The sequence below is a fragment of the Neolamprologus multifasciatus genome, chromosome 14 (genome assembly GCF_963576455.1).
Source record: "Neolamprologus multifasciatus chromosome 14, fNeoMul1.2, whole genome shotgun sequence".
NCBI classification, from domain to species: Eukaryota; Metazoa; Chordata; class Actinopteri; order Cichliformes; family Cichlidae; genus Neolamprologus; species Neolamprologus multifasciatus.
The window spans coordinates 27,134,376-27,154,108 of NC_140452.1; the positions used below are offsets into that span (position 1 = coordinate 27,134,376).

At 38.3% G+C, this 19,733-nt stretch overlaps 1 protein-coding gene across 1 annotated transcript in view; it reads left to right on the forward strand.

Moving 5' to 3' along the window:
- Positions 1–19,733, forward strand: part of zbbx (zinc finger, B-box domain containing) — a 102,477-nt gene that overhangs the window by 34,782 nt on the left and 47,962 nt on the right. Inside the window, exons 9-16 of the mRNA XM_085184389.1 lie at positions 3,218–3,398; positions 6,208–6,367; positions 9,137–9,234; positions 12,651–12,772; positions 12,970–13,028; positions 14,077–14,258; positions 15,014–15,847; positions 18,278–18,498. Coding sequence (XP_085040515.1) covers positions 3,218–3,398; positions 6,208–6,367; positions 9,137–9,234; positions 12,651–12,772; positions 12,970–13,028; positions 14,077–14,258; positions 15,014–15,847; positions 18,278–18,498 — 1,857 coding nt within the window. The remainder of the gene's footprint in view (positions 1–3,217; positions 3,399–6,207; positions 6,368–9,136; positions 9,235–12,650; positions 12,773–12,969; positions 13,029–14,076; positions 14,259–15,013; positions 15,848–18,277; positions 18,499–19,733) is intronic.

A 19,733-nucleotide genomic window follows, 5' to 3' on the forward strand; every position in this document is an offset into this window, starting at 1 on the left:
TCTTCACAGCTTTCTTGTCAATAGGAAGAGGAGAAAGAAGCAGGAAAGTCCTGGTGGAGTAAGGCTTGTTGTATTTGATGCATTAGTTTAGTTAAAGCCATAAAGATGTGATAACCAAAACCAAGTGTGCCTAAAATGCACTTTGATAAGGAGTCTAAATGCTGTCAGAGGGCAGGTAAAGGTCAGTTAATTTGTGTAGTTCTATGAAAGCTAATTTCCATTAATGAAAAGAAAACAAAAAACAAACCAAAACTCACAATTGACAAAAATAACAACATGAAAATGTTGACTTATGGATTTTTTTTTCAGTGGTGGAAAGTGGTGGATACATCCAACACACAGGGTGCTTTACACAGGCATAGAAAGGAGTACAGCAAAATTTATGGACACCCGCAGTCGTTCCGGTGTTGTGTCAAATAACAGAAGAAGAAGGAAACCAAAACAAAACACCAGCCCACTGTAATCTCCAACTATGCTACACAGTTTTGCCTCATTAATCTCTTTTATGTGACATGCCCCTGGTGATAAATACATGAACACGATAGCCTTTCATGTTGTACCGTTTAGGCCCAAATCGGCTTGATGTTTGATGGCCTGCAGTGACGTGAAAAATTAAACCTAATGTAATGAGCCTGTTTTGAAAAGGAGTAGAAAGTACAAATATTTGTTTAAAAATGGGTATAGTACAGATACCTTAAAATTCTACTTAACTACAGTAATGAAGTATTTGTACTTGTTACTTCCCACCTCTGTTTTCCACTAAGCAGCAAACTGTTCATTATGGTGGTCGCTTTGTCTGAAAGTGAACCAACAGTCAGCAGGAACCTGATGACCAACAGTGTCACCAGCTCAGCAAAAAAAGTGCATGTTGTTCTTCAACTAAGAGTGATGCAGCTACTTAGCTGGATACAGACATAGTGGATGAAGGTAGACAGTGGCCAGGCGAAGTGTGTGAGTCAATATTATGGATTGTGTTTCTGTGTGAAAACAACACTGACTTGGATTAAAAAGTCAGACAGCTCCCTCGTCCCTTCTATCATAGATGTCATTTTAATGCACATCTCTGATAATGGCAGTTAAGCTTTCCTGCTCAGTTAGGTTGTGCTTGGGCTTAAATGGAGGTTCTTGGAGACATTACATGTTTGTCTTGCTAGAGGATCCAGAGATTGTGACCAAGACTGTTACAATTATCTGACATCATTACCCAGAATGCAGTATGATTTAAAAACAGCAACAACTGCAACAAAATAAAAACGATGGCTGCCTTTGTGTGCAAAATTTATTAAACATTTTATCCCCCCCCAAAAGACAGCTATTGTTTATTTTTTTTAATATCACATCTAAGGGGCTGGTTGTAGGCTGCAATTGTATTAACTACTCATTAAATAATCCACTAAATTGTAAGCTAATGTCTTAACCCCCCCCCATTTCAGATGTAAATACAAGTATCTCTTAATAGAAAAAATAAGAGCACTCATTAAAAAAATGTTATGCTTAGAATTCAGTGCAGCCATTTTGCATAAGAGCATAAGAATAGAAAGAATGGCAATAAAAAATAATAACACACATCAAGGAAACAGTTAATACCCACTTAAACAAGGCCACAAACACGGTGTCAGGCTTGCTTTCAGCACCACAAAGCTATTCAGAAAAGATGGAAGTGAATGAAAATCTCCAACAGATTAAACAGAAGTAACCACACATTTTTTCCAAGCAAAACCATGGCAACACCTTCAGTAATGATTTTTTTTCTTTGTTTTAACTATGTTTATTACATTTTTTTCCCGAAACATTAGGCCATTTACAAAAATAAAGTAGTAATAAAATATTCCAACATCAGCGACGATTAAAAAAAGATAAGTTAAGCAAGACTCAATAAAACATAATAAAACAAAAACAGTCCCTTAAGCCCAGTCCCACTCCCACTCACTACCAGACAAGAACTATACTGGAATCAATAATTTCTAAGGCAAGAGAAAAACTAAAAACAGTAAAATATACATACTGTATGCGAATGAATAAATAAATGTTATATCACCAACACAGAAAAGAGTACAGTTATTCAGCTATAAAAAAGTTAGATAGATTTAACTCATGAGTTTGACAATACTTACACAGAAATTTACATTTGTAGAAAACAAACATATAAACCCAACAAAGACAGCAATCTATTATGAATGTAGTGCCTGAAATCAGACCAGCATTTTTCTTTGGAGATTAAATGAAGCGACATGGAGATGAAGGTGGGGTCTGAACTTTTTCATAGGTGAGAAATACGAATATTGCCAGCAGTCATGGCTGGTTTGATGTACTGTGCCTGGTGTCTTTTGACAGGGAACATCAGATATGTCCTCTAAAAGGGCTAATCTGGGTGAAGAGGGTATCTCACATCTGACAGTCCTGCTCTTATTGAGCACCAGTAATCTGGATGTCTAAAACATGTGGATAAAGCCATCTGTTTCTTTTTTACACCTAGAGCAAAGATCAGAAGTTGATTCAGGAATGATTTATTGATGAGTTGAACATGTTGCATCTTACCAGCACAAAAGCTGCTGTGCCAGGTAAATTAGAGCTACACAGGAAATAAGACTTCATGGCAGAGAACAAAAACAAAAGCAAAACAATATCTACCAACTCATCTATGGGAGTTTAAGCAGATTTGTTTTGTTTGGTTTCCAACTGCCGAACGCTTACTAACTTTTGTTAGTCACTGTGATATGTGTGTACAACAATCATTGTTCTTTTACCTTAAATGAACTTTACTATGAGGAACAGTTTCTATTTTCAGCCTTATTTCAGTTGACTTTATATTTAGAGGTCTAATATGAAGATAGGTAAAGAGCTCCTGTTGCCACTAAAATGATGCATCAACAAGGGTATTGCCAAGGTTACAGCCACATTCGTACATATGCATATTTTAGGTTTTGCTTGTCTTTGCCTTTAGAATATGAATACAGTTCAGTTCCTGCAGCACACAAAAACTCATTAACTGACCCCCTTCATTAAATTGCAGTCATCAAAAAAAAAAAAAAAGGTTTAGCACGATCACTCTGATTATATTTGCTATGTTAGGATATCAGAAAAACAGTTTTTTGTGAGGAGTATTTGATTTGTGCTAACACTAACACTAACCTTTATCAGTAGGAGTCTTATCACATCACACTGTTTGCCATCAATCCCTGTAAGTACATTGATGAAACAAACTCTTCTATTGCAGATGTTAGTTAGGAGTCATGGAGAGGAGAAAAAGGTGGGAATCACTGAAGATGATAACAAAGGATTTCTACCCTCACTCCTTAAAGGAGAGTACAATGAGGAGGAGTCTGCAAGATCTTTCCAGGAGGCGCTCAAATTATGGAGGGGGAAGAATGATGGAGTCTGGATACCTGCCAGACCAGGTACACTAAATTGAACTGATTAAATTTACCCAGTGTTTTGACACTAATGATAATGAGAACATAATATTTATCTTTTATTGTTTTGGTTTTTTTTATTTTATTTCAAAGCAGTTTTTCTTTGTAATTCACAGTCTTGGAATGGCTGCCACTGACTAGCACTCTCACCTTTCAGCAAGGTTGTCTCTGGTTCCTTTCTGTGTGGAGTTAGTATATGCTCCCTGTGCCTGTGGATTTACTTTGGGTGTATCAGCTTCCACCCAAGGTGCAAATGCATGCTTGTTAGACTAATGTTAGGTCAACTGGTGACTGTAAATTCTTCCAGGTGTAAATTTTGTTGGGAGTGAGTGGTTGTGCATCTCTGTTTGTTTTAATGGATCTGACCAGGGTGTACCCTGCCTCTTGCCCAGTGACAAACAACTTATGGTTCAGTCACACTAAAGTGAAAATAGGATGGCAACCTCATTGTGATTAGGAAAATGCGGTGGCTGGTGATTGCACTGAATTTTTTTTCACATTTGGTTAACAGTAGGGCTCGGGATGACCACTTTTGATTGTGATTGTATAAGTTGTCGGGTGGGAAGCAACCTGTATGCAAACAGTGGTATTTTGACTTGGACAGACTGCAGTCACTCTCAAACAGACTGTTAAGGATTTGCAAATAATTGCCATCTAATTCATACAGTCTGTATTCACATTGCAGTCAACTGGATTCAGTCTTGGAAACAAAGTGAATGGACTTCTGTAACTTTGGACAGGCACTTTGTTTCTAAGCTCTTTGTACTACCATCCCCTGAATGACTGAGAACCTACACAGATAAATTGGGAAAGATGTTGGTTGTAATATATTGTACACATCACCTGCATATCAAAAATTATGCTTACCTATTATGCGAATGTGACATCTTGGGTATAACTGGGAAACACTAGGAGCTTTAACTAATGGGTGCAGCATTCCACTGCTCCTATGTTTTGATTGCTTCCTATTTGCTTTTGTACTAGTTTTGTTTTCTAAAACTGCATCTCATTAGCGTTAGATTCACAACAGGTTGTTCATCCAGCATCAGCGTCAACTATAAAATATCACTTTTGATAGAAGGGGACTTGAATTTCTAGAAATAAATGACATTTGTTTTTTGAGTTAACTTTACAGCTCCTTAAAGATATTTGAAGTGGATTTGAATGAGTATTTTTATTCTCAGTTATTATTTTTGGGACCCAAGATTTTTCTGTAGCCCTGGCTTGAACCTCTCTCCACGGCTGAAAAAACAATCCTTTACGTTATTAAAACTCTGTTGTACCAGAAGATAGGTGATCTGCTGGAGGGCATTTGAGTTGATTTGCACTGGACCATACCCTGTATCTATTCTATTTCTTCTTCTCTAGTACCACCTCCTCACTTTCCATTCTTGTCAATCTATCGCCGGGCTCGAATACTGTGCTGAAAGTTAGTTGAGGATTGAAAAGTAGCAAACTTCATTTCTGCATTAATTTAAAAGCCAGAGTTCTCTTTAAAAGTGCTTAAATGCTAAAGAAAATTATGGGTTTTTTTTATCATGAAAAGTGGTTGTTTGAAGATTAATGCAATGTTCATCCTATCTGCATTCACTGCTGAGCTTGTGTGTGTGTGTGTGTATGTATGAACATGGAAGCATATGATGTTTGGTGCTTGATGGAAAAAAGTTGAGACCAGCTCAGTTTTGATTTGTCCTCTGTCACACCCATGGCACACCATCTGTCGGTATCAAGCTTCCAGCCTCCATTCCGTCGCAGTGACTTGTAGCTAGTTGCTCCTGCAACACACACTTCCTGCAGTGGAGTGGAATATAATGTATGTGGAGCACTGTATAGCTTCACTACCAAGCTGCAGTGTCTCACTACGGCTATCAGATTAATATATACACTTACATTTGTATTCAGCTTTTACCAACAAATATATTTTTTTCTCAGCTCTTTCTCTTTCCTTCCTTTGCATTTTCACCTACTTCTCAGTTTTCCTGCTTTCCCTCTCCCTGTATCTGCTCTGATCTGGTCTTACAGAAAGTGCTTACCACTGCAGTAGGAGGGTAATCCATGGCTGTTGCATATTGAGATAATGAGAGGAGTGTTAGGGGTGCCCTACTCCACACCACAGCACTAATCGCCTCAGCTTTGTGTATGCGTATGTGTACACGCGCAAGTGTTCCAGGCAATTTTGTGTCTTTTCACAGATATTGTGTATCTGCATCTGCAATAATGTTTGTGCGCTCAGGTTTATGCGGGTGTGTATTATTAGCACTATTATTCCAGGTTCTGTATATGTGTCTAGGTGTTTGTGCTTTTTATTAGACCTCCTATTTTCTCTGCTTTACTGCGTGAACAGACTCTGCTCCTCTCTCCTTTTGCTCTGCTCTGCAAATTGCTACTAGCCCCTCCAGCCCTAATTATTTCTGTCAGGCCAATGGCACCCAGGCCCAATTTAAAGCTTCCACTGAGGACTGCCAAAGTGTCTGGAGTACAATCATAACATGTCTCCTTCTTATTTCTATCTTTTATTTTCTCTCATGCGCTCACTATGTTCCTTTAGTATTTCATACATCTTTTTTCTTATTCCCACAGGGCTCTCTCCTGTCTGTTTGTGTTTTGGCACTTTTGGCATGGTGACAAGGTGTTTTCTCACTTTTTGAGGGGAGTGTGTTGAGAAGCTGCCGGATTATGTTTTCCTGCTACCTATTCTACCTTTCTGAATCTTTTTTCCTTTGGGGCATTTTTTTCCACCTCTTACATCTTAACTTTATTTTTGTTTGATGTCCCTCTCCCCATTTCCCTCCAGTATCAGTGTCAGCTATGGCGACCCAGACTGCCCTCCCTCCAGACAGAGAAGCTGAAGGACAAAGAAGAGGAGGGGGGGGAGAGAGGGTTCTTGTCAAGGTGGAGTTCACAAAAAACAGCCTTACCTACATGGACAGATTGCTGCTCAAGAAGCACCGGAGGTACAGATAGAAATGTGCATGCATCACACATATAGTTAATATTCAAAACCATGTTGAGGCTTCTGTCATGAGCTTCAGGCACTAGGTTCAGTGAAAAGTTATGCTTCTCCCCTGTTCGTTATTCCTTGCAAATGTTTTATTGTTTAGAAAGATTTAGAGCTTTAAAAGCAGTACCAGCTCAAAGTTTTGGTTTTGATTTATTTACGTTATCGTGTATTTGGCAACAACTTTTAATGCTATACATAACCAACTGCTGTGACTTTTCCTTAAATAATGGCTAAATGGTATTTTGGCATTTTGTGTAGGCCAAACGTTGTTATTAATGTGTCAGATGTTTGTTTAGTTGATCATATTTAGATCAGTAAAATGAAGCTTAAGATGCTCACTCTACCTTAGCATTCTTTGTCTATTTTAGGAAAAAAATTAGGCTTTTGTGCTGCATTTGTTCAAAACTGCACGCCTTCTTTCTCCCCCCCTTTTCTTTCTTTTTTAAAATTAACGCTGTCTAATAACATTACAGGCAGGCAGGATCGATAATGTCTGCTGCCTAGCTCCAACATGAAGGTTATCATTTTATTAGCCATAGCTGCTTACTGCTACCTTAGTGATAACAGATGGCTAGTGTGATTATTGGGTAATTGCTAATAGTTTGGTTAGATTAATGTGTGCGGCAGCCAGGTTAACAGTTATAACCGCTTATAACTACTTCAGTGTTCCTCACAAAATTCTTCATAATGGCTGGGGTGCTGGTTTTTAAGATGCTTTGCCAAGTGTGTTGTGCTGCTGTTCATGTGTTTATGGCTTTGTTCCTGCCTGTCTGCAGCTGTGCTGTGTGAAAATGTTTTGTCGACTAGAGGACCTGAAGACAGCACTGTTGGTTTCAGGGCTGTTGCAAATGAATCAATGCAGTAGTAAATCTAAGTATTAATTAATAGCAGAGTATACATTTTTTTAACTAAGCTACTTAGTACATGTGCTGCCTATGATACCTATGGTACCAATGTATCATTGTCACCAGATAGATGTCCCACATGTATCTGATGACATCTCTGTTACGCAGAGATCGAGTTTTTACATCAACTTGTCCTTGTAGCATCATATACACCCTTAGTTTCTTGCTTCCTCCAGTAAGGGGGTCAGAGGTATATCACGCTGTGCACAAACACACACATACATAGATTTGTTATGATACTTTTTGTTACCACGGAACTTGTTTCTCTTGTTTCTCTGTGGTCTTCATAACCAGCCGATATAAGTCACCAGTGTATAAAGCAGTTTCTTACTACTTATTGTGCAGTACACTGCCTGCAGGCTTGGCTTCAGCAGGTCCCATTATTACAGCCTTTATTTAACCAGCTTCTTTTTGGGCTGAGTAGTCCACTGGAGAGCAGGTCAGGGATGAGGCAAGAAGAGTGCAGTTTCGGGCCCTCCGACTGCCTGAGCAGGAACACTCTAAGTCCCCAGCTGTAGCAGCCTTTAACTGTGGAATAGACCAGAGAGCCAATCTAGAGTGCAATAAGCCTGCAGCGGTGATGGTGGCAGAGCTTAATGGAGAGACAAAGAGACTGGCTGGTAGAAAGAAAGTCGAGGTTGAATTTTAACAAGCTTCAATAATAATGGGAAAAAGACTGAATGAAGGAAGGAGTTTAGTGGTGGAAAGAGCTTTAAAGAATTCACTAGAAGTGCTCAGCTATATTAGAGTCATAACTCTACCATCTTGGTAGATTTGTGCATGGCCTGCAGGTTACAGAAAGCAAGCTTGTGACCAGGGGGGTGCGTCAGTTTGATTTCCTGAGCTGGCTAGGCGGTGTGGTCAGGGTAAGTGAATGCTCGTTCTTCCATCAGCTGCCAGAGTCAAAGTATCTCTGATCAAAGCACTGAACCCTGAAATAAAAGTCTGCACAGGCTTATATAGAACTGACATCTGAACTGACCCTCACCGGCATTTACTGGCCTGGTTTAACTGTGCTAGATGATTGCAAAATTTAAGACCCGAGCCTGGCTTGATGTAAGGTTTATTGCAATTCCAAAAAGTAGCTTTAAAGCACTTTTACATCGTCAAAGTACAAAAATTTCATACACCATATTATCTTTATGCACCATCAGGCAGTTTGGTCCAGGCTGTCTTATTTTGTATAATTTAAAATAGGGTGATAATGACAAAACCATTAGATTATTAGTTCATACATAAAAAAAGAGAAAATTGTTTTTAGAGATCATCTGCAGGAACACTTTATCAGGGCTGGTCACTGCTGATCACTTGGTTGAAGGTTTTCTCCTCTATCTTTATTTTTTTTTCTACTGTTCTCTAGCGAAAGCTTAAATGTGCAAACAGCCTAAGGCTAGTAAGTGAGGCTACATCATGTGAAGTACTGTACTGTTTGCAAGAAGAAGAGAGCTAGCTTGGTCCATGGAGGACTAAGGAGAGGTATACAGTGTTCAGGATTAAATAAAGTAATCTACAAAGTCTGCCGCACATTTCCTGCACTGGGAAGTTGGGGTATTAGTGTGTGTTTTTTCCTTTATTTCTTTTTTCCTTTTTTCTTTTTAAATCAGAATGCAGCAGGCTGATTTCACAAAACATAAGGGAATAGTGTGTTGGACATATGTAGGTATGCATCTGTCAATCATTCAGCAACAGAATGAGGTGATAAAGGGAAAGAGGAAAACATGATGCTTAATAAGTTACTTAAATTGTTACTTAAATTACTTTTTCCGGCTGGGGTCTATCCTTATTCACTGTTCTAAATATGATTTCTGTGTTTTCAGAACACCAGTTGAAATATACCCATCATCTCAGGCCGTCTCTGCAGATCAAAAATTTCTGCCTGCTACAACCGCTGAGGAGACTCCAAGCAGTATTAATGGTAATACACATGCTAATATGTAACTGCATAAAGAAGTACATCTGTAAACCTATGAACATCTTTTGACAAACAAATGAGGGACACAATCATACTATGTTCAGAATTGTGTATATTTTGCTGTACACATCACTTTTCTGAAATACATCCCAGAACCAGGCTCTCATACCAAACAAATAAACAGCTCAGGACTGAGTAGTTTGACAGATAACACAAGTGCAAATCTACACACACTCCAAACACACACTTATACAGAAACACACAATGGCAAAATCTTTCCCTCTCAATGGGTCAGACGTATCAGTACCTGCCCATCCAACCGTGGCACTGTGACGGGTAATCACTGGCTGTGATTGTGTGGGCAGAGGGCTGTTAGAGGTGGCTCAAGCCTGACAGGGTAAGGAATGGGGTGAGGGGGAAGTCAGCCTGTAGTGTGGAGCACACGATCTGGAGCTCATCAGTCAGTACTAGTGTCCTGACTTTTTGCCCCCAGCTAAGGCTGAAAGGAGACATATACCAAGATTAACTCTCCCCTTCCAAACCTCTGGACTTGGAGGCTGTCAACTGCCTCTCATCATATCAATCAAGATTCACTCTAAACCTGACCTTGTTAGGATCTGCAAGTCCTTGCTTTCCCCCCTTTCCGAATAGCTGTCTGTGTCAAATCTTTCTTTCTTTAAAGTCTTTAGTCAAAATGTCCTGTGTTTACAGCAGTAATGATTGATAAGAAAAAGTCACTCAAATTCTCTTTAAATGTGTTTAATAACAAGAGTGCATATGAGAAATAAATATGTCAGCATCTCTCTGCTTTGCCCACATAGTGATTCTTACAACAACGTACATTCTTACTATCAAAATGACCCAGAACAATTTATTTTGAAGGAGAACCTGCACACCTTATTTGTTGCTAGACAGGAACTGCCCTTACTTTATAATGCTTAGAAAGCTATTAGAGGACCAGACAGTTTAGGTCAGGTCTTGGTGTTTATGACCCTGAGAGTTTAGTTGTTTATTTTAAAGTGGATTACACCATTGTATCCAAGTGGTTTTAACTGTGGCTACAAAATGTCTATTTGACAATGCCCTGCCCTTGAATAAGCTTCCCAAACAGAGGGTTTCTTAACCTCCTTTATCCCAGAGCTCACTTTTTTGTGCTTTTTAATCAAAAATGAACCCAAATAGTTGATAAAAGAATAGCATTGACTGCATATCCCTTTTTTGAACGTATGAAATCATAATAAACCAATACAAACTCAGTTATGCCTCAACAAAACTGCACATTAAAGCCAAAAACCTTCTAGAAACATGTCTGGCAGCCTTTTAGCCATCTTGATATGGTTCTAGGACTTTTGAAACAGTGTATATACATTTTACTTTAGATAAGCTTTAACCCTTTCACGCATAGTGGTCACTACAGTGGACAGCTATTCAAAGGCTGTTCTTGTATTTGTGTCAGTGTTGATGGTATACATGCACAAAAACCACTACATCGGACACTGTTGTGTCACTCCATACCCTGCCACCCACTCAAAATGTATGTTGTCCACCCAAGTGGACATGTAAAAAACTCTTTGAAAAAGAGAAAAATCTTTTTTTTTTTTCATGCCTAAAGATGAATAAAAAGTCCTAATTGAGGTTGCCTTAATCACGCGTGAAAGGGTTAATTTCAGTGGTTGTTCGACAATAAATATTTTGTAGGACTTTGCCAAAATGACGTTTTAAAAAGCTTTTTCTTCCTGAACGTTCTTTGCCCTCAGATTTCCAATTGAATGCCATGTAAAATGTTAGTCAACTGGAGTTATTGATGTGAAAATACATGCACTTTGATTTACAGGACTGTTCTTATGTAAACTTTATTTTGTTTGATGCGCTGTTGTAGGAAATGATGACAGAGCTTTCAAGATCTACACTTACATATGATAGACTTAGATTTGCACATTTATTTACAGCTCTTACTTGATGCTTGTAATAGAGAGTCAAACAACTCATTATTCCTTCATCATTTCCATACTCCTCAAATCAGTGAAGGTGCTAATTATATTCTAACTCCTTTTATAATATAAAACCGTTATTATAATAATAAAACAGTTATTCATACGTACAGCTTTCATTTCTCTACTCACAATTTAATAATTGATACTTTGTTTTGGTTATATGCAGATGTGAGGAAGACAGCAGTGTTTTTCTCCTTTTCTTTTTGGGAAATGTCGAGCGTTTAGCAGCTGATACAACTATTCCTTCCACCTGCTTCAAACTTTTCTAATGCATGCAAATTACAACAGGTTTGCAGAATCTCTCCTCCTCTCCTGTCTTTGAATATTAAAAGGGAGGACATTTGTGTGTGTCCATGAATAATAAAGATGTTTTCTGGCGGCATGTTTGGGAGCGCCCCCTTCTTTTAATTCTCATTTTCGTGAGCTGTCAAACCCATGTGGTGATGTGATAGAAGGATTGTTAATGAGGGAGAGAAGAAGAAGGCAGAACAGCATCATTAGCAAGAGTGAAAGAATGGCAAATTAACTGATAGAAAAGGAAATTTCATGTGTATTCATGTGCCAATTGTGTTGATCATGATAGGATAACAGTATAACATAGTATACTGTTTTGTATGTTGCATGAATAGCCATATAAACTGTAATTGCCTGTAAATATTTGCTTGACATTAAAACCTGTTCCAGAGATAGTAGACTATTACAAATGTCTGGTGTAATTTTTTGAATGGGAAAGTAGTTTCCTTAGCAGTGAGAGCATTACTCAGCTCCTGCTGTGTCAGCAACATAGGAAGACCTAAGTGTTCACCTGTATCACTGTGGCCTCCTTTACATGTAGGAAGAGATTAGAAAAGAAATGCTGGTATCAGGTTATCATGTCACGTTCATCAACATGTTGCTGATGATACTTCTTTATGCCTATGGCTATACGTTTATGGTTGTAGCCATTCTGCCAAAATCAGACAGTCAGATACTTTCTGCTCTTTGCAGTTGACAGCAAGAACACTTTGTATCCATCATTAGTCATTCTCTGGCTCACTTGCATGACTGCCAAAGCCAAACTTTAGGAGACAAGCTAACTGCCAAAAACTGAGTGTTAACCTGGGAGTTGAGTTTTGGCCTGATCTGTAACTGATGCTTAAGACAATCTGTGCATTTAATAGTAAATTCTCTGTCAGTGCAAATGATGAATAATAAATGGCTTGCACAAATTAGATATCTTTAAGTGACTAGAAATCTACTAGTACAGAAAAAAAAATCACCTTTTATATTTATGTTCATCTAGAGGTAGCTTTATAAGTAAAAAGTGGAAGCTGTAACAAAACAGAAAGAAAAGCAACTGATTCTTCAGGTCACACCATCAACAACATATCAGAAAGCACAGCTCTGTCTCTTTTTGTTTTCTTTTGATTGTGTGTGTGTGCGTAGGTGAGGAGGAGGATTTTCGCCACTACTGTGCATCGCTGTTTGCTGTCCCTGTCAGCATGGGTGGACCTGAGCCACAGGTTACTACACCCGAGTCATGTCTCCGCATTGAAGTCCTGGATGAGGTGAGAATAACTGGAGTATTTTATTTTAAAGGATTACACCTCAGTGACCACATGTCTACACATGACAAACAAGGAAAAATAAAGACAAAAACTTAACACCTGCGCACATGACTTTACAACACGAACATATTTGTTCTTTCCCTTTTTTTCCCGTCTAAATCATGTGTCACAACACTGATCTCATTTGTTGTCCACAGACAAGCAGAGACAGGAGGGGAATCAGTGCTGCTGAAAAGAAGGCAGACAACAGCACAGAGTAAGCCTCAAAGAAAAAAAAGAAAATGTAACACTCCACAGGAACCATCATTACTAAATAATAAAACTTAATAAATAAAACTTGTTGTAAATGTTTATTAAATACATTGTAGTACAGAAGCATTGTTTGGATGGCTAAAAATGAAAATGTTGTGGAAGCTGATAGAAGTCATTGAAGATTGTGACAGTAAAGGTCGTTACACATCTACTGTAGCGCGTTTTGCGAAAAAACAACACGAAATTCTGAATTTTCTGGAGCCGAGCTTAGCTTGTAACGTGTATCAGAGTTTTTACAGCAATTCGTCCTCAGAAAACACACGGAAAAAAATGAAAGTGAGCGATGATGAGCTGGTCCTGATGTTTCTAAACTAGAAAAGGAAGAAAAGAGATACTGGGTTCATACAATTCTCAGGAGAAGGCAGCAGCGGCAGAATTTCATGGTTTGATCCAGGAGTTGAAGTTGTATCACTGCCACATTCAAGATTTTCAGGATGTCAGTGGTGCAGTTTGAACTCTTGTTAGTTAGAGTTGTGTGCAGGTCTGAGGGAGAGAAAGCATTTAAGAGAGCCAATTGACCTGGAGCATGTCCAGCTGTGTGTCTGAGGTAAAATAGTATATTTTTTACTTCTATATTATTCTATATGCAGTACTGTTGTGTGTTTTAAAGTCAAAAGTGCGCTTGTTGCCAAATGCAGTAGTCTGATTGTTCAGATCTGATTGTTTTGATCAGAAAAATACAAAAAACAGAAATGGTACAGATTTGTCAAGTGAATTTATGTGCTTGCTGTGAACAGCTGCATTTAACGCATGAAATATTTATTTCATGAAATATTGTTACAGATTTTACACGTCTGGTGTGTAAAGGCCTTAACTGTTAATTTACTAGCATGAATATCATTACACAACATGTAACAGGAAACACTGGAGCAAAGTCAATTAAGGTTTTTGCAAAAATGTTAATTATTTAATTATTAAAACATATGAGTGCTGTTTATGTCTCTCTGACTGACTTTTAAAAATGGACAAATTTTCTCTATTCAATCACTCAGGGTCCATACTCTTCAGTGGATTTCACAGAAAGGAAACTCGGTGGTGCCCAACACAGCCCTACCAAATGATGGATCCTTAAGAGTCGGCCCTTCTTCGCCTGTTGCACCACTACAGTCCAGACTCGCTCAGAAGCTCAAACCATCTAAGCCTCAGACATCACAAGCTGGGCCCTCGATTAAATGTGAGCTCTCTATTTTGCAGCGAAAGAGTAAATGACATGCTTTTTAAATCTGTATCAGACCGTAGAAGCCAGCAAGTTTTCTTTTAGATGTAGGTCACTTTTACATTAATATTTCTCACTTTATTCAGTTCTGACACACATACATAGACGTACATAGAAAGGAAAGCATAGTACATCTGCAATTCCCCAGGTATTAGGCAGTAGGGGATTGCAGTAACACTCTGTTGTGTTGCAATGTGGCTGTGATGGCAGAGAAAAAAAGGACATCTGTTTCAAAACTGCGCTGAGGTTTTTCACAGCCTCCTGTATATTCCCTCATATTGTCATATGCGTGGCCCGCTGCTGTCTGTGATACTCTTTCTCTCTCTGCAAACCCTCTCCACATATTCCCTGCGCTCCTGGATGTGGACAGGGTCTCTCTTGTTAAAATCTTTGTCCATGTCAGCCAAAAGCCTGTGCAGATTATTGGAATTCTGTTTTCTCAGGTGTTTCTTTGTTTGTACATGTCCATTAATGCTGCAGTTCAGACTTGTGCAATTTGGAAGTGGTGCATAAATATTAATACACTGATCTAGTAAAGTAAGGAGAACAAGAAAAGTGACTGGAGCTCTGCATTCAAGCATAGTGATGCTGGTCTGTCTGAAAATCCTTAACAACAACCCTTTTTTCTTTAAGCCATGCTTATGAAACATTATCTGAACTCATGCTTACAAAAGCAACCAATGCACTGAATGTTATTTGTATCTTTTACACAGCACATCTATCTAAAAGAAAGCTGTCAACATGCCCCACTGCTGAGAATCCAACAGTTTCAGAGTCGTCAATCAAGACATCACCTGCAAAGTCACCTCGCCAATCTCCCCAATCAACAGCTGACTGTGGAGCACCACAACATATCTCCTTGTTACCACATTCCCAGCTTAAAACTCCCAAATCTTCAGCTGATGTTTCAGTTACGACTAGTAGCAGGTCGCCAATCTCAGAAGAGCATCTCTCCCCTCCTCCATCCATATCATTTCCCCTTAGGTCTACTTTCACAGTTTCGTCATCCAGCTCTACTGACTCAACCTTATTGCCCACAGTGAACCATCCGGCCCCATTAGAGAAATGCTCGGACTCAGCTCTCTTGCCAGATCAACCCCAATCTTCCCGGTTATTTGTAGAGCCTATTTCCTCCCCAAAGATTTGTGAATCACCAAGAAGCAATCTGATGTCCCCAAAGGAATCCCAGTATTTCTTATGTGACCCAGAATCTCTTCTATCAGATAATCAACTCCAGTTGCCTTTGTCCCCTAAGACTACAAGTACACACTCACCAGCAAAATACTTGGAACCAGCTCAATCACAAATAAGTGCTGTGGCTTCAGAAACCCTGTCAAAGTTATCTCTATTTGATGCGACCCCTCCAGATGAACACTCTACATATAGGTCAACTCAAACATTTGAGGACGCTCCAGTTATTAGGTCTGTTGAAAGAGAGTCAACTCAGTCACAAGATACAAATTATATCCCATCATCATCTCTCTTAAAAGTCACCCAAAATAATGTTCTTGCTGTTAAAGTGGATGAAGAAGAGAGGTTATCAGTAGGTAAGTGAAGTGCAGTAATGTGCCCACTCTGGTATTTATCTTTGTGTGTGCCTGTGGGCGTACTGATGGTGATGAGCAACAATTAGACCCAATATTTACTTTGTTTTTGTAATGAAAGTCTTGTTAATGGGTGCTAAATTAACTATTTATTAAGAGTGGTTTGTCTTAAACTGCTTTTGTGTGATTACATTACATTACATTGTTAGAAATCTTTGTTACAAATAGATGGACTCACAATGTGACTGATAAAAGCTTCTTTGTTACTGTCAAAGACAAAACAGTTGGTGAAAACAGTCTTTGTGTGGTTTCAGCTCATCTTCAGTTCTCTCACATGCTTATCATGTCATGCCACTTTTGTTTTTATTCTTGCAGCTATAAATTAACTTGGTAAACTACTCCGCGATGATCTGTTTGGCTTTCACTACAGATCTACTCTAGATTCAGTCTAACAAAATGCAGATGAGATGAGAGATTTAATTGTTACCTTATCTTGTGAAGAAGCATTGCCAATTTACACCTCATACAATTAACAGCTCTTAGATCGTGTGATATGACATTTCCACCTCAGCTTTAATGGCAAAGGAGGGTTTGGTACAAGGTCACTCGCTAACAAGGTTGAAAAGCAGAGGTAAAGGGCATGCGTAACAAATACTTTCCAAATAACCGGGTAATAGAGGTTAGAAACTGTTTCGAGCAAGTAATAATTACATAGTCTGATATTTCTGTTAGTAGTTTAAAGTCTGCCTGGATGCAAAGGCAAATACATCTCTATATGCCCTACTTCCTAAATATTCTTTCCACTGCATAGCTACAATTTGTACATAGAGAATACTTCTATTATGAAGTCTATTTCTCATAAATTGATTCGATACATTTTGCATTTCAAGGCATTTGCTGAGATTTCTCGAGACCAGACAATAATGTCTGGGGAGTCAAATTTGGATCACAAATAGGAGAAAGAAAATAGGAGAAAGAAATGTCCATGTTTATGGATGGGGAAGCACAGGTCTTTGCAGTAAAGTGATTCCTAATAGAACACTTTGTCATGCCACAGTTTGAACACAATTCTCACTGGTCAGGCAGTTTATATGAATAAACTGCTTGTGGATCTTAGCAGTAATGGCTTTCTTTTATTCCACTGGGCTGTCAAAGCCAATTTAGATCCAGCTATAAAAAGTGTTCTTTTTCTTTTTATTAGTACTGATTAAAGTTTAGTTTTTAAGTAAATACCTGACATAAAGCTAGAACAGACAGGAAGGTAATTACGCAGCAGAGAATTGCCCTTCCCTCTTAGAGTACTTTCAGTGAACTTCATAGTTAATGTCATGCATCTCGATGTGTACAGATGTATGCCCAAAACAAATGGTTGGAAAGATAGGAACAGACTTTATTTGCTGTGTACATTTATATGAATATCACTAAACATTTAGAACTACTACTAACCAATTAACTCATATAACTAAACAATCAAAGATTTGTGCTCAAAGGAGTATTTTGAGCTGTGTGGGAGTATTTACACAGCTCAAAAGTAAAGTATTTATTTTAGTTTTTTCCTTACTCTTTTTGTTTGAGTCTATTTGCGCACACATTACAGTCCCAGTCCTGAATGTGTATGTAATGGTTATGGTTTCCTAAGTGCAGTTTTATTCAGGAAAAAACATTACTAAAAGACTTTGAATTTGACTAAAGTCTGGGGTGTAAGTTCATAATGGCTTGTTCTGTCAGATCTGTTCCTGGTATTACTTTTAGTTTTCACACCTGCCTGTTAATCCATCTCCTCTGTGCTTTCCTTTATCATTTAGATCCTTCTGCCACTTACTGTAGCCTCTCAGCTGGTGTAACTCTAAAAGCTTGCTTCTTCAGCTTATTAAAGCTTTAAGGCCCTTTCATATGAAACACGATAAAGGCACCCTTGTGTTCTGAGACCCTTTCTTTCCTATGGTTTGCACCATACATAGCCAAGTTTCCTGCTGCATGGAACAAAGTACAAAGTACAGATGTGCATGCCGTTGTCACCGCAACGTAGCGTGACATACGTTCATGTGGCCCATAGAAATGCAAAATTAATGTATATGTAAAGACTATGAGTGCCCTTAAAAAAATTACATATTACAACCAGAATGCAGCAGCCAGAGCAGCGCCATGTGAAAGGGCTGTTGTAGTTTTCATTGCATCATAGAGATGAAAATCCTGCTGCTGTGGTTTGAGTCATAATAAACAGTTTTTAGTCCAACATTGTTTGGATGACAATAATTCTGCAATAATAATAATAATAATAATAATAATAATAATAATAATAATAATAATAATGCCATAGCATTTTAGATCAAAGTCAACAATCATAGTCTATGAAACAACAAACAACTTATTGTAATCATAACTTAAAATAAACCTTTCATTCAACATGTATTCCTGAATTTTCTCCTGAAGACAGTGGCGATGATATGTCCAGTGATAGCCTGGGTCTGGATCCACTTGAAGAAGATACTTCAGATGAAGATTCACAGATGCAAGGGCGTTTAATGAGAGGGAGCTCCAGAGAAGAGAATCCTGCCATATCTCATCTAGAAGATTCCTTTGTTCCTGCAGAGACAGAAACAACAAAAGATTTGCAGACTGATAAGTCAGAAGAGCTGCCAGAACTATCCATGGTAACATATTACTGTATTCCCAGTTGCTTTTGGTTCTTGAAAGAGGGAGCCTTGGATTACAGAGCTGTCATTGCATTATTTTCTCTGAATCAGTCTTCTCCTAATGAAGGAATATTATGCAAATTGCAAATGGCTGAACTTTGTAAGTGGCTGCCAAATTGACAATCAGGAACGAATACAAAAGAGATTTGTCTTTATTGCTGGTGTAACTTGAACCTTAACCTATTAACTTTTTAACCATTCTATTTGCGACCATTGTTTCTGTGTGACTCATTTAAATTGTCCAATAATGACCTTAACTGAGACATTTTTCAGCCACAATATTAAGCGAGACGTTTTTGATGCAGAGGTGCATATCTCTAATTTTAGCCGCACAGAGATTTTTACTGCACGAAATGAGTAATCTTGTATGACCTCCTTTGCTTCGCATAAGTGGTTCATTGCTGACAAATAACTGATTGAATTAACAAATGAGTCATTTCTAGTCATCCACACTGAACTTTATCTGGGAAATATCTTGAAGCTGAGTAATAAAACTTTTTGAAGTTCATTACACTAGACATAATCACTGCATTGAATGAGAAGGCTTCAGCGACATACAGTTAGTTTCTTATTGTAGCTGACCTGATCTATTAGATAACATTTGTATCACACTAATTACTTTACATTATTCATCTATAGCTCAGAGACATCTAAAGCTGTGGTGTTAAAGGTGCAAACCATTGAGGGAAGAAAAGAGTAACAGAGTGGATTAAAAAGTCAGTGCTTGAATGGTCCCAAATGACTTATCAGCCATTTAATGGTATGAATCCTTTATACTGTGACAGAGGAATGAAAAAAAAATAATAAGGAGAGTAGTGCTTTATTAAAAAGCTGGAATAAAATGAGGCTCATGATTGTAAAGGTGGTGGTTATCTGTGGCCTCTGGACCTGAATCAAACTGCTCATAAAATGATTAGATGGTATTTCTGTCTTTTTCTCACTCCCTCTCTCTGGACCCACCTCTTTGGTCCTCTGTGTATGTTTTTCACTGTCTCTTTCCTTTGTTCAATCTTTTTCTTTCCTTCTGCCCTTTTCTTTTATTTTAACTTTACTAACAGTTGGCTAGTTTTATAGTTCAGGCAGCTAGTCATCATCCTTCTTATTATGAGGAGCTACTGGTCTGCACAAAGAGATCTCAAGGTTTTTTTCTTCCTTTTTTTGCAGCACACTATCATTGTATTTGGTCTCTTGCT